The sequence below is a fragment of the Apodemus sylvaticus genome, chromosome 9, assembly GCF_947179515.1.
Source record: "Apodemus sylvaticus chromosome 9, mApoSyl1.1, whole genome shotgun sequence".
Taxonomy (NCBI): domain Eukaryota; kingdom Metazoa; phylum Chordata; class Mammalia; order Rodentia; family Muridae; genus Apodemus; species Apodemus sylvaticus.
In genome coordinates this window covers 73,525,437-73,538,331 of record NC_067480.1, presented here as the reverse complement: position 1 = coordinate 73,538,331, position 12,895 = coordinate 73,525,437, and the positions used below count along the sequence as shown (strand labels likewise).

General features: G+C 42.0%; 1 protein-coding gene across 2 annotated transcripts in view; it reads left to right on the top strand.

Moving 5' to 3' along the window:
- Positions 1–12,895, top strand: part of Kat2b (lysine acetyltransferase 2B) — a 97,388-nt gene that overhangs the window by 65,028 nt on the left and 19,465 nt on the right. For both annotated transcript variants that reach the window (XM_052191942.1, XM_052191943.1), the window contains exons 7-10: positions 1,181–1,287; positions 4,181–4,303; positions 7,930–8,066; positions 12,201–12,409. In XM_052191942.1, the coding sequence (XP_052047902.1) occupies positions 1,181–1,287; positions 4,181–4,303; positions 7,930–8,066; positions 12,201–12,409 (576 nt within the window). The remainder of the gene's footprint in view (positions 1–1,180; positions 1,288–4,180; positions 4,304–7,929; positions 8,067–12,200; positions 12,410–12,895) is intronic.

Sequence of the window (12,895 nt, the reverse complement as noted above, 5' to 3'; positions counted from 1 at the left end):
TGCAGGGGATTCTATTTCACAGTGGCTTTATGAGGCTCAGCTAAGGGCATCAATCCCTCGCCACACTGTCAACTAGTGAGAGTTGTGTAATAGGAGATTCGTACTCATAGCGGTGGTGAGGTGATTCAGTGTGAAGTCCCAGAAGCTGAAAGTGCCTAATCAGTAGGTAATGATATTGGTGGTGACACACCAATGCCTTCTACATAGACAGCTGGAATTTGCTGTGCGCCTCACCATGGATACATCATCTGATTAGTACTCTGTAGCCAGTGTCATACCAAGCTATGCGGGGGTAAAGGAGATGTTTATAGAAAGACAGTCTGTATTTGAGTACACAGGAATGTCCATCTGAGTCCATCACATAGATCAAAATTCTAAAGTATTTTGTAATTGGAGTGGGTACCCTGTTGCTTGTTGAAGGTTGCTAAGGTGACTGATGCTCTGGTAATAAATTAATGTTTTTTTTTATTTATTTAAAAAGGTTTTATTTTATTTGTGTGGGTGTTTTGCCTGAGTGTGTACTTGTGTACCATGTGCATTTGTAGTGTCCATAGAATCCTGAAGAGGGCACATCACCGGAAAGTTTCATATGTTTGTGAGCCACCATGTGGGGGCTGGGAATTGAACCTGGTTCCTGTGGAAATGCTGCCAGTGTTCTAGATCACTCAGCCATTTCCTGCCTCTATTTTTAATTAAAAATATTGTTATTAACTCTTTGATAATTTCATAGATTTTGATCATTTTCTTCTCCACTAACTCCTCCCAGATCTGCCCTTTGTGTCCTTCTTTATTTTTAAGTGACTTCAAGTCCAACTTGTACTGCCCTATGCTTCACACTGAGGGGATATGGTTGACCTACCAGGATCCAGACCCTTAAAACTGACTTTCCCCTACCCAGAAGCCATCTGTTGGAGTGAGCACTTTTGAGAGTGCTCCCACTTCTACTTGGATTGTTGACCTGTTTGATCTTGCACCGGTCTTGTACAGGCATTTACAGATGCTCTGAGTTACTGAGTATAGTGGTTCTTCATGTCCAGAGAACATTGTATTGCAGTCTTCCCTGAAATCTGGCTCTTAACTTACAGTCTTTTTGTTCCTCTTCCAGGATGGTCTCTGAGTCTTGAGGACTATTTATAATTTTTAGAAGCTCACTTTTATTATTTTTTTTTTCTGTGCCTAGGTTTCTGTCCATGTTGGAAGAAGAAGTATATAGTCAAAATTCTCCTATCTGGGATCCGGATTTTCTCTCAGCCTCTTCCAGAACCAGCCCACTAGGAATCCAAACAGGTACATCCCTTTTATAGAAATCAGAAAGCAACCAGGAAGCTCAGGCCAGGGTCTTAGTTGTAGTTTTGTGTTTATTTGTTTCTCATAAGGAAATAGATGTCTAGAGCCTGTAAGTCTGGTATGTGCATCAGTATTAAAGACGAGCAAGTGGTTATACTAACTCAAATTCTCCAACTGTGTTTAGGTTGATGAGCAGTGCAAGCACAAACCAAACAGCTGAAAGCACATTAAACACAGGAAGTCTTAGATTTCATAGTCCGGTTAATGGTGGATCAAATTTCAGGCAGCTCAGCTCTGTCAGGAGATGTTGGCCTTTTGAAGATGCGTCTTATTAGCACTTGTATTTATTTCCTTTTCTGTTACTGGAATAAAATACTCTGATAAAAAGCAATCTAGTTGATAAAGGGCTTTGGGGGTGGTATTTTGGTTTGTAATTCTAGAGGAATCATGACAGCAGGCAGAGGAAGCTGTCTATCACATTTCATTCTTTTTTTTTTTTTAAAGATTTATTTATTTATTATATGTAAGTACACTGTAGCTGTTCTCAGATACACCAGAAGAGGGCGTCAGATCTCATTACGGATGGTTGTGAGCCACCATGTGGTTGCTGGGATTTGAACTCAGGACCTTTGGAAGAGCAGTCGGTGCTCTTACCCGCTGAGCCACCCCACATTTCATTCTTACACAGAGAACTGAGAGAAAGAAACCGGGCCAGGGCATAAAACTTCAAAGCCACTCAGTGAGTGTACTGCCACTAGCAAGGGTTCACTTCGTAATGATTTGTAACCACCCAAAACAACACTACCAGCCAGAAACTGATTGTTTAACTCTATGAGCCTATGGGGGACCTTTCATATTCAAACCGCAGTAACTGTGGTTGGCAAGATACATCAGGGATCAAGCCTCATTTGGCTTCTTTAACTGTGGTATCTATGTTATGAAAGATGTTGGGATTGTGGGTTCAAGAAAGCGATTCTGCTTTCAGTGTGTAAAGAACTTCTCAATGGGTCCAGATTGTCCTTGCTTTTGTCTTTAGCAGTGCTAAGTCCATCTTTATCATGTACTAGGAGTTTTGACATACATGTACTGCTTGGGGTGACATCGTTGCTTAGTTCTTTGATGAAAGACCTCTGGAAAATCTCTTCCTGTGTGTGAAAACTCCTTTTGACTTTTGCCTGATTAAACTCCTCCTCTTCTTGCTTAACTTCTGGTTAGGTTACTGCTATGGCACAGGATGGATTTGACAGAGGTTGTCTCTGTGGCTACTACCCTTAAGCTAGACCATTCATTCTGGTAGTACACGAACCCAGTCAGAAGTGAGCTGTCATCTCCCATTCTCCTGTAATTACAACGTGTTCTTTGCTGGGAAAGTAGAATGTAATCACCTAAATTGTCATGTCTGTACACCCATGCCACAGTGATAAATGGCTGTCATAATAATGACTCTGAAGTTCTGTCAGCTATTCCTGTGTCTTCTGGATCCCCAGAGTTTCTTCTGTTCACAATGGTTTTTTTATACTTGAAGATTCAGAACCCTGTATGCTAGGATCCTGTATGCCAGCTTTGCTTTTTTTTTTTTTTTTTTTTTTTTATAGCATATTCTGAGCCTTCTTTTAGAGGTGCAGAGGGCAAAAATTACTCTATGTTGCCCAGAGTAGCCTTAAAGTCTTGGACTGATTCTGTCAAGTACCTGGAAATGCAGGTGCCACTGTACCCCACTTTTCTTGTGATTCAGTTGCCTATAGTTAGAAGTGTGCACACTGAGGCAGAGGACACACACACACACACACACACCTCCTCATACTGCTATTTCAACTTTTTTGTTGCTATGCTGAAACACCACCACCAAAAACAACTCAGAGGGAAGCGTGTATTTTGGCTTCCTCTTCCAGGGGGTTAGAGTCCACGACTGCAGGAAAGTGTGGGAGCTGGTGGCAGGAGCAGGAAGGTTGCTAATCACATTTCATTCTCATGGGAAGCGGGGAAGGCAGGAAGGGAGCGGGGTGAGGCTGTAAACCTTCAAACCTGCATTCAGTGATGCACTTTCATCAGCAAAGCTGCACCTCAGTGTTAAAAATCATCTTTCCAGACAACACCTCCAGTCTTGGACCTAATATGAAAGAACCCACAGAGAACATCTGTCACTCAAATTTCCACACCTATTATAATGCGTATTTTCTCAGAAACCAATTCACAATTACAAATATTCCCACTTAACTCCTCTCTGAGCAAAGGACAGTCAGTCTCTTACATGAGAATGGTATTCTTGTTAAAGTCAGTAAGTGCATCTGGATGCAGTGTTATCTAATGGATAGACTGCCTACCATTTTTGCCTCTTTTCTTGGTAAGATAGCATTTTAATAGTCGATAGGCTATTAAACACCTCTAGAGGCTGCGGATAAGGCTATTCTACTACTGTTGCCATAAGGGTTGTTTACTTGTTAATGTGGAGTCCTTTGACTTTCTTCGCTTCAGGGAAAATTGATCATGGGAACAACTTTTAGGCTTTGTTAATACCCCACCCTCAGCAATTCTGCTCGCTAAGGTCAGCCTCCACACTCAGTCTTCCTTACCTAGTTTTATCACGATGGAATGGTGACTTGTGTATTTGTTGAAGGACTGATTTGATTTTTTAGAAGAGCAAACATCTGTCCTTACTGACTTTGTGGCATATGTCTTCATGGAAAGATCTTTACTGTCTCCTTATGAGCTTGGCTACACCAGTACTCTGTTCAGTGAGTTATAATCCATGACTGTCTAGCATCTTCAGTTTTGTTTTTGCATGGCGTTTATGGTGTTAAGTAGTCATAGTATGACTTCATGCTCGCACATGTCCTTTAGTCTTGTTGTCAAAGAAAGGAGCCACCTAACAGCCTCTTTTTCTCTTGGGCAGTGATCAGTCCTCCTGTTACTGGGACAGCCTTGTTCAGTTCAAATTCTGTTTCCCATGAACAAATCAATGGAGGGAGAACAAGTCCTGGATGCAGAAGCTCTTCTGGGCTTGAAGCAAATCCAGGTAAGCTACTAAGGGAATAAGAGAGCACTGTAGCTCACACTGGGAGCTCAGTCAGTGGCAGAGACCCTCAGCTAGATCTAAACTCACTACCAGTTGTGTTTCTCCACAACATTAATGGGTGGATACCCCTTTACCTTAGACTTTGTGTGTGCATTGCTGTGTTACAAACAAGCCAGCAGCCAGAACTATAACTGTAAAAGCTTACAGCATCCCCGTGGTATGTCCTTTGGTGGTCGTTAAATTTCTGCTAGTCTCATTCAGTTTTGCCTGGCCTCACTCAGAACTCTGTGGCTTGGCTAAAGCACTTAAAGGGGAAGCAGCTTTCTTTCATGCGGATCTCCTTCCTCTCTGGGGACGTTGTCCTGTACACATGTTCTCGAGACAGTAGCATCACCACGGGTCATTCTGAGATATGCAGTGTTGTCTATAGACAGCACAGTTTGTTGCTGCCTGGCCAGAAACCCTTGCAGTGCACTAAGTAAACCCATTTTCTTTCTGAAAACAAGAGAAATATTCAGTGTCTTGAGGGGAAGACTCTGCCTCGCTCTGGCACCCAAGTCACATGCTTAAGCTTGGAGTTGCAGCAGGGGAGAAATGAAGAAATGCTATTGGCAACTCCCGTGGGAAAGATTTCCAAGTTACATGCAAATCATGGAAGATGATGACTTCTTGGCCAAAAATCTAAAGATAATCCTTGCTTATCTTCAAAACCAACATTCATAGAGTTGGTACAATTGGAAGGAAAGCCATATATGAAGCCTTTTTTATAGACTATGTACTTTGTAGTACTGTTTTTTTAAAGTTAGTGAGTATGGTGTGGAAGTGTGTTAAATGGGCTTCATATTTGAGGAACAAATTGCATTTGGACATTGAAAAGTTACTATTTTCTTTTTTTTTAAAGTGAACAATTCCCTCAGGTATTTCTGTGTAGTGCTGCTGCCCTAGAAATTGCTATACAGATCAGGCCACCTTCAAACTTGCAGAGATCTGCCTACCTTTCCAGTGTTAGGATTAAAAGCATGCGGCACCATGCCTGACTTCAAATTACTATTGGTGTTTTTCATTCAGCTATTGGATTGGGGATGTAGCTCAAAGGTGGCGTGCTTGCCTGTAACATAGAAAGCTCTGTGTTCTAGCCTCAACAACAACAACAACACATACACACACATACACACATACACACACACACACACACACACACACACGACCACCCACATGCATGCACCAGATATAAAAATAAATACAGGTAATAATAGTAAAAGATAAAGAAAGCCAGAAAACTCAAGTGTGAGTATAGAAAGGAGAAAAGGTCCTAAGAAGCTGGGGGAGGTAATACTTACTGTAATCCCAAGATTTGGGAGGCCGAGATAGGAGGATGTCAGGATTGAGCTACTATGTTCCACAATTTTCAGGAGTAACATAGGAGAATGTTCTCCATGCCTTTGCATACTTTCCCCAGCCAGTGCCTTGATCGCCTTGTGATGTATCATTTTTAGGGTAAAGGAATCCAAACCCCACTATCCCAAATTATGACATGTGGGTGTTAAAGTGGACTATTTTGTAATCAGAAAAGAAAATTCACCATTTAAAATTTATTTATTTAACTTTGATTTTGCATTCTCTATGTATGGTATACATGTGAGTGTGTATGGTACACATGTATGTGGAACTCTAAGATTGATCTTAGGAATCTTCCTGTCTGGGGTGGGTGTGCATGCATTTAGATCCAGCACTTGGGAGGCAGAGAAAGCCAAATCTCTGAGTTCAAAGCCTGCCTTGTTTACAGAGCTTGCTCTAGGGCAGCCTGGGCTTATCTTCTTTCTTATATCCTGTTTCAAACAACAAACAAACAAACACAAACAAAACAAAAAGAATCTTCCTTTATCACTTTCCACTTTATTCCCTGAGGCCAAATATTTTCATTGAACCCAAAGCTTACAGAGAAAGGCTAATCCGGCTGGCCATCTTTCTGTAAAGGTGTATTGGGCTCCTCCTTCCAAGGGCTGGCGTTAGAAGTAGGTTACCACGACTGCCTGGCTTTTGTGGGTTCTAAGGATCTGAATTTTGATTCACACATTTGCAAGGCAAGTACTTTTACCATAGCCATCGCCCCAGCACCATTTCTTTTTATTAAACACAAAACATTTTACTGGTATTTTTCAAATATATAAAGATACCTAAATATAGTAAACGAGCATGCTTATGAACACCTGTTGTGTAATGTGTAGATGGAGGTAAATAATCAGATCAACCAGCACTGGAGGTTTGAAAAACAAACCTTCTTAATTCTTATATCAAGCAGAAAAAAAGTCCTCCAGGCTTGGGCTGCTGGATGCTCAGGATTATTCTACCCCAGCATTGAAACACAGATTCTTGCTGTGAAGACATTGCAGATTTATAACCCTTTACAAAACAACAACAGCAAACTTCTATTTGAGGCTATTGAAACAGTCTTTAACAATCTTTGACATCTATGATCATAGAGATGTGTTTGTCACAGCTTTGAACTGCATAGTCAAGGATGACCTTGATGTCCCAATCCTCCAATAATAACAGAATCCAAGTTCTAAGTCAAACAAACAAACAAACAAACAAACAAACAAAAAAACAAACGCATATGGTTAGGCCTGGAAAGACGGTCCAGAGTTTAAGAGCCCTAGCTGTTCTTGCAGAGGACCCATGTTTGGTTTCTAGTACCCATGTGGACTGGTTGGTTTTGTGTGTCAACTTGACACAGGCTGGAGTTATCACAGAGAAAGGAGCTTCAGTTGGGGAAGTGCCTCCATGAGATCCAACTGTGAGGCATTTTCTCAATTAGTGATCAAGTGGGGAGGGCCTCTTGTGGGTGGTACCACCTTTGTGCTGGTGTTCTTGGGTTCTATAAGAGAGCAGGCTAAGCAAGCCAGGGACAGCAAGCCAGTAAGAAACATCCCTCCATGGCCTCTGCATCAACTCCTGCTTCCTTATCAGCAGAATTGTAAGCTGAATAAACCCTTTCCTCCCCAACTTGCTTCTTGGTCATGATGTTTGTGCAAGAATAGAAACCCTGACTAAGACACCATGTCAGACAGCTCCCAATTGCCTGTAACTATAATTCCAGAAGATCTGACACCCTCATACAGAGATGCATGCAGGCAAAACAGCAATGCACATGACATAAAAGTAAATAAAAAGTTAAGACAAAGAAACGTGCTTTAATAACTCATATGTCAGGTTGAAAGTCATCTTAGAAAACATGTAATCTTTAAGATGGATCTGGAATTGGCAATGGTGGTGATCTGCCTTCTCTTCCATCACCACCTTTTCTTCCCCAGGGTCAGCCATTAGTGCTATTAGAAAAGTAGTTGGGAGACCAGTGTGAAAACATACATCTATTATCGTAGCACTTGGAAGATTGAAGCAGGAGTATTACAAGTCTGAAGCTAACCTGAGCCATATAGACAGACAGACAGACAGACAGACAGACAGTATTAGACCAGCCAGGGATACAAGGCAAGACCTTTTCTCACTCCATGTCTCTATGTCTCTTCCCCAAATAAGTTAGATTCATCTGTATGTATTTTCCATTTCAAACCATCCTTTTTTTTTTTTTTTTTTTTTTTTGCCTTTTATTTTGAACATCACAGGAGAAAAGAGGAAAATGAACAACTCTCATGCTCCCGAGGAGGCCAAGAGATGTCGAGTGATGGGGGACATTCCTGTGGAATTGATCAATGAGGTCATGTCTACCATCACAGACCCTGCAGGGATGCTTGGACCAGAGGTCAGCAGGGTGAACAAGGCACCTTCAGCTCTCCCTGCCACACCAGCTGTCAGAGATGAGGGTGGGGTGCTGGGAACACACTGCTGGTCACCTGTAACCTAGCGGCCACTGCAGGGGGGCAGGAATGGCTGGCCAAGATATGGTTCCCTTTAATAAATAACAAATACAGGGCCGCAAACTTCAGTTTCAAATAGTTGGAAACTTTTCCATATTGAAGAATTTCAAGCTCCCATCAGCAATGCAACAAAACAAAACAAAAGCCATGGACTGTGTTGTGCCTGGAGATTTGGCAGTGATTACCTCTCATTTTCCTTTCTTTACCTCTTTTTTCCTCTCCTGCGAACTTTTTAGAATATTTTCAGAGTTCCAAACAGATGTAATAATACATCACACCTAGTGCATTTGCCCGTGTCTCATGTGAAAGCAATTCTCTTATATAATCATGTGAGTTAGCACTCAAGAAATTTAACTTCATTATAAGGTTGTCTGGTTTAGGGTTGGCAGACTGTAGCCTACCAGTCATATCTGCTATTCGGCTTGTGGGCTGAAGGAATTCTGTGTCAGCTTCTAATTAGCTAGGAGTAAAGGTGTGTCCCAGCAGTTTAGGCTTGAAATTGTTTTTGTGGACTGTGTTATCTGATCACCATTACACATAGCAGAAAAATGGAATCATTGAGGCCGGGAATGTGTGTCTTGCAAAACAAAAAGTCCATCTCTTGACTTTTCACTGGAAAGTTTGCTGACTTGAGGCCTAATTTTCAACCCAATATCCAATAACCATCTCGCCAGTTTACAGTATTCATAGCATGCATTATTGTTGGAGGCTCAGTTAAGAACCACGCATGGCATTCGGTATTCATTTCTTCACCTTTTTATCTTCCTTCTTTCTGTCTCTCCTTTCCTTCCTCCCTTCCTCTCTCCTTTCTTTCTTTCTTTCTTTCTTTCTTTCTTTCTTTCTTTCTTTCTTTCTTTCTTTCTTTCTTTCTTTCTTTCTTTCTTTCTTTCTTTCTCTCTCTCTCTCTCTCTCTCTCCCTCCCTCCCTCCCTCCCTCCCTCCCTCCCTCCCTCCCTTCCTTCCTTCCTTCCTTCCTTCCTTCCTTCCTTCTTTCTCTCCTTTTTTTGGGACTGGTCTCATGTGGTCTAGGCTGATCTTGGACTAACTGTATAGCCAGGATTAATGACCTTGAACTGCCTTGCTAGGTTCGTGTGCTGCTGGGGGTCAAACACAGGACTGGCATCCAGTACCTCTGAGCCAAGTCCCAGGCTCCTTAGTGTCCTGTCACTCAAAGCCATTCTCCAGGCTTTTCTCTTCTCTCACAATGCTGCCTTTGTTAAGGAGCCTTGTTAGCAAGTTACGCGTAATGTCTCTATTTGGATCTGTGCGATAGTTTAGGTCAATGCAGGTAAAACATTTGTGTTGAAGGCATTGTTCTCATCTTATTGCAAGACATCCAGGAACTGGGAGACATTTCCAGGAAATGAAGACATGGCCTGGGTAGTACTGTATAAACAACGTCTATCTTTTTGATATGGTAGATTAAATCAGTAAGTTTCATACTGCTCTGTTTTTGTGGCGCTTTTACTCATGCCAAGGATAATTAGGAAGATTGAGTGTTGCAACAGAACCATTTCATAAAATTCTTTCCTTCTGGACTGACTATCCAGTCTGTAGGGACCTGAAGCTGACCTCCTTCTGTGCATGGGCTTTAGGGATTTCGTCACTTCACACAGGAGCAGAGCTTGGCTGCTCAGTCTTCTATTTCACAATCTTTTGCTGCAGTCAGTAGTGTACCAACATGCCCAAGAAAGCTGCTACAGTGTTAGACATTTTTTTGTAAGCTAGTTGTTAAGTATCTTGGTCACTTGAAATATCTACCACAGAGATACCCAGTCACCGGGACAACCAGCCGAGCCCTCAAAGCTGGTACTATAGTTAGGATCTTTCTTCCCAGCAGAGCTGTTTGTCAAAGATTCCCTTGCCCAGCATGCGGTGGATTAGAGCAATGTGGTGCTGGCGCTAGGCCATGTAGCCTGCTGTGAGTTAAGTCTGGATCAATAGATACTTCTAGAAAGAAAAGCAGCTTCCCAAAAAGGGTGCTAAGAATATAAATATGACTGCTGCTTTATTTCAAGATTTTGAAACCTGTTATCTTAATGGTCCTTAATTGATTATTATTATTTATTTTCATTGCTTCGATGTTATTATGTTGTGTTTTCTCTTTAAAATGAACACTGGTTTATTTAACGTGCTTTTGTATATATGTGTTCATGCACCAGTGGAGACACCCATGCCATGGTATGACAATGGAGGTCAGAGGCCAGTGTGAGGGGATCCTTTTTCTCTTCCATCAGATGAGAACTTAGTTTCTCAGGTTTTGTGTCAATTACCCGGCCTGCTGAGCCATTTCACTGCTCCCCCAATTCAAAATGTTTATATTTATTTTTACTTACTTACTTATGGCATATATCTGAGCATATGCCACGTATGTGAGGCTTCCCACAGAAGCCAGAAAGGGGCACTGGATGCCCTGGCACTGGAGCTGCAGGCAGTTGTGAGCCTCCCAATATGGGTGCCTGAAACCAAGCATGGGTCCTCTGTAGATGCTGGGCTGTCTCTCAAGCCCCTCTTCCCTCCTCATAGTTGGAAGATCCTGTCAAGTATTCTATATTCATGATTCTATGTTTGCTTGTATGCTACAACAACTGAGTAGCTGAGAGAGAGAGAACATATGATTAAGAATATCAGAAATATTTTGTTTTATTGTTTAAATTACGTGTACATGTGTATTTGTGTGGAATTGTGTACATGTGCAAGTGCAGGTGCCCAAGGAGGCCAGGGGAGGGTGTCATACTCTCTGGACTGGAGTTCGAGGTAGTTGTGAACACCAAGTATGCATTCTGTAGGACCCACACTTGGGTTCTCCCAAACAGCAGTGCACACTCTTAACCAAGGAGCCGTCTTCCTAACACCCTGAAATATTGTCTTAAAGATAACTTGTGCATTGATACATGTGTTCACATGAGCATGGCAGGACATCGGTGTGCATGTGTGGCAGATTCTCTCTCTCAAAAACAAACAAACAAACAAACAAAAAACCCCATAAGTTGCTTTTTGACTAGTCTCAATAGTCAGCTTGCTCTACTGCTGGCCACCAGATCCACCTGAACTCTTAGGTGCTGGCAGTCTGCATCCTGGTCCTCATCATTATGCAGCAGGTTCTTTCGCCACTGTGCTATCTCCTCAGCTCTTCTAAAATATTTTCTATAGGTTCTCTTATAATTTTCTTTATTTGTTTAAAGATTTGTTTATTTATTTTATGTATATGAGTACACTGTAGCTGTAGAGATGGTTGTGAGCCACCACGTGGTTGCTGGGAATTGAACTCAGGACCTTCAGAAGGGCAGTCAGTGCTCTTAACCACTAAGCTATCTCTCTAACTCTTACAATTTTCCTAATCAGAAGTGATGTATATACTCCTGTCACTGGGGAAGTTGAGGCAGGAGGATGTTAGTTCAAGGGCAGCTTATACTACATAGCAAGACCCTGTTTCCAAAGCAACTACAAAAAGTTTTCTGATGCCTAATCCATATAAAAGATAATGCACATGTACATATTAACATTTCATAATGCTACCTTATCTACTTAATTTATTCACTTATTTTTGTGTATGTGGTTTCGTATGCATAGGGGCCAGAAGAGGGTGTTCAGTATCTTCCCCTACAACTTTTCTTCAAGCCTTTTGAAACAGGGTCTCAGTCTGGGGCTTCTTATTTTCTTGGCTAGGTTGGAAGCCAACAAACCCCAGTGACACTTCTGTCTGTGCCTTCTTTGGAGCTGGGGTTGCAAGTTTGCAAAAGGATGCTTCTGGCCTGTTCCATGGATGCTGGGATCCAAACTCCAGTAAACCCTTTTAACCGCTAAGTCATCTACCTAGCCTACTTAATTCACCTTTCTATTTTGTCTTAATAATTCGTGGGGTGTGGATGCACAGGTGCTCTTGTGCACCTGCGTATTTAAGACCCCGAAATTCACATGAGAGTTTTATTATTAGAACATGGAAAGATTTCATGTTATGCAGTTCACCACTTTCAAATAAAAGCCCTTTGTAATCTATTCTTGTCTTCTGGATCCCAGACCAATTTTCTGTCAGCACATTCGGCCAGAGATGAGGCAGCCAGGCTGGAAGAACGCAGGGGTGTCATTGAATTCCACGTTGTGGGCAATTCCCTGAACCAGAAACCAAACAAGAAGATCCTGATGTGGCTGGTGGGTCTACAGAATGTGTTTTCCCACCAGCTGCCCCGAATGCCCAAAGAGTACATCACACGGCTCGTCTTTGACCCGTAAGTCCAACTCACTCTTCCTTATTCCTTCTCCAATACAAGGGGCAACTATTTAGATAGTGACACTCAGCCCTTGGGATAGCAACACTCAGCACTCTGTCCTGCTGTCGACAGAGAGCCACGCTGATAGAATTTTCATGTCAAAGTCACTAAGATTAATTTATCAACACTTTTTACACATTCTTATTAATGGACTGACATTTTATAGCTTAAATTTCTGGGATTGATGAGATAGCTCAGTGGGTCAAGTCTTTTGGCTTGCTGCCAAGCCCGATGATTTAAGTTCAATCTCTGGGACCTCAGGGGTAGAAGGAGAGAACCAACTCCCACAAAATGTTCTCTGACGTTCACTTCTGTGAGCGTGTATGCTCACATAAATTCAGCCTCACACATAAATGAATGAAATAAAAATGTAAGCTGATGAGGACTCTTATGCACCACACATTTTTTTAGCCATGGGAACATAGAAATACTAGGGTGTCTTCC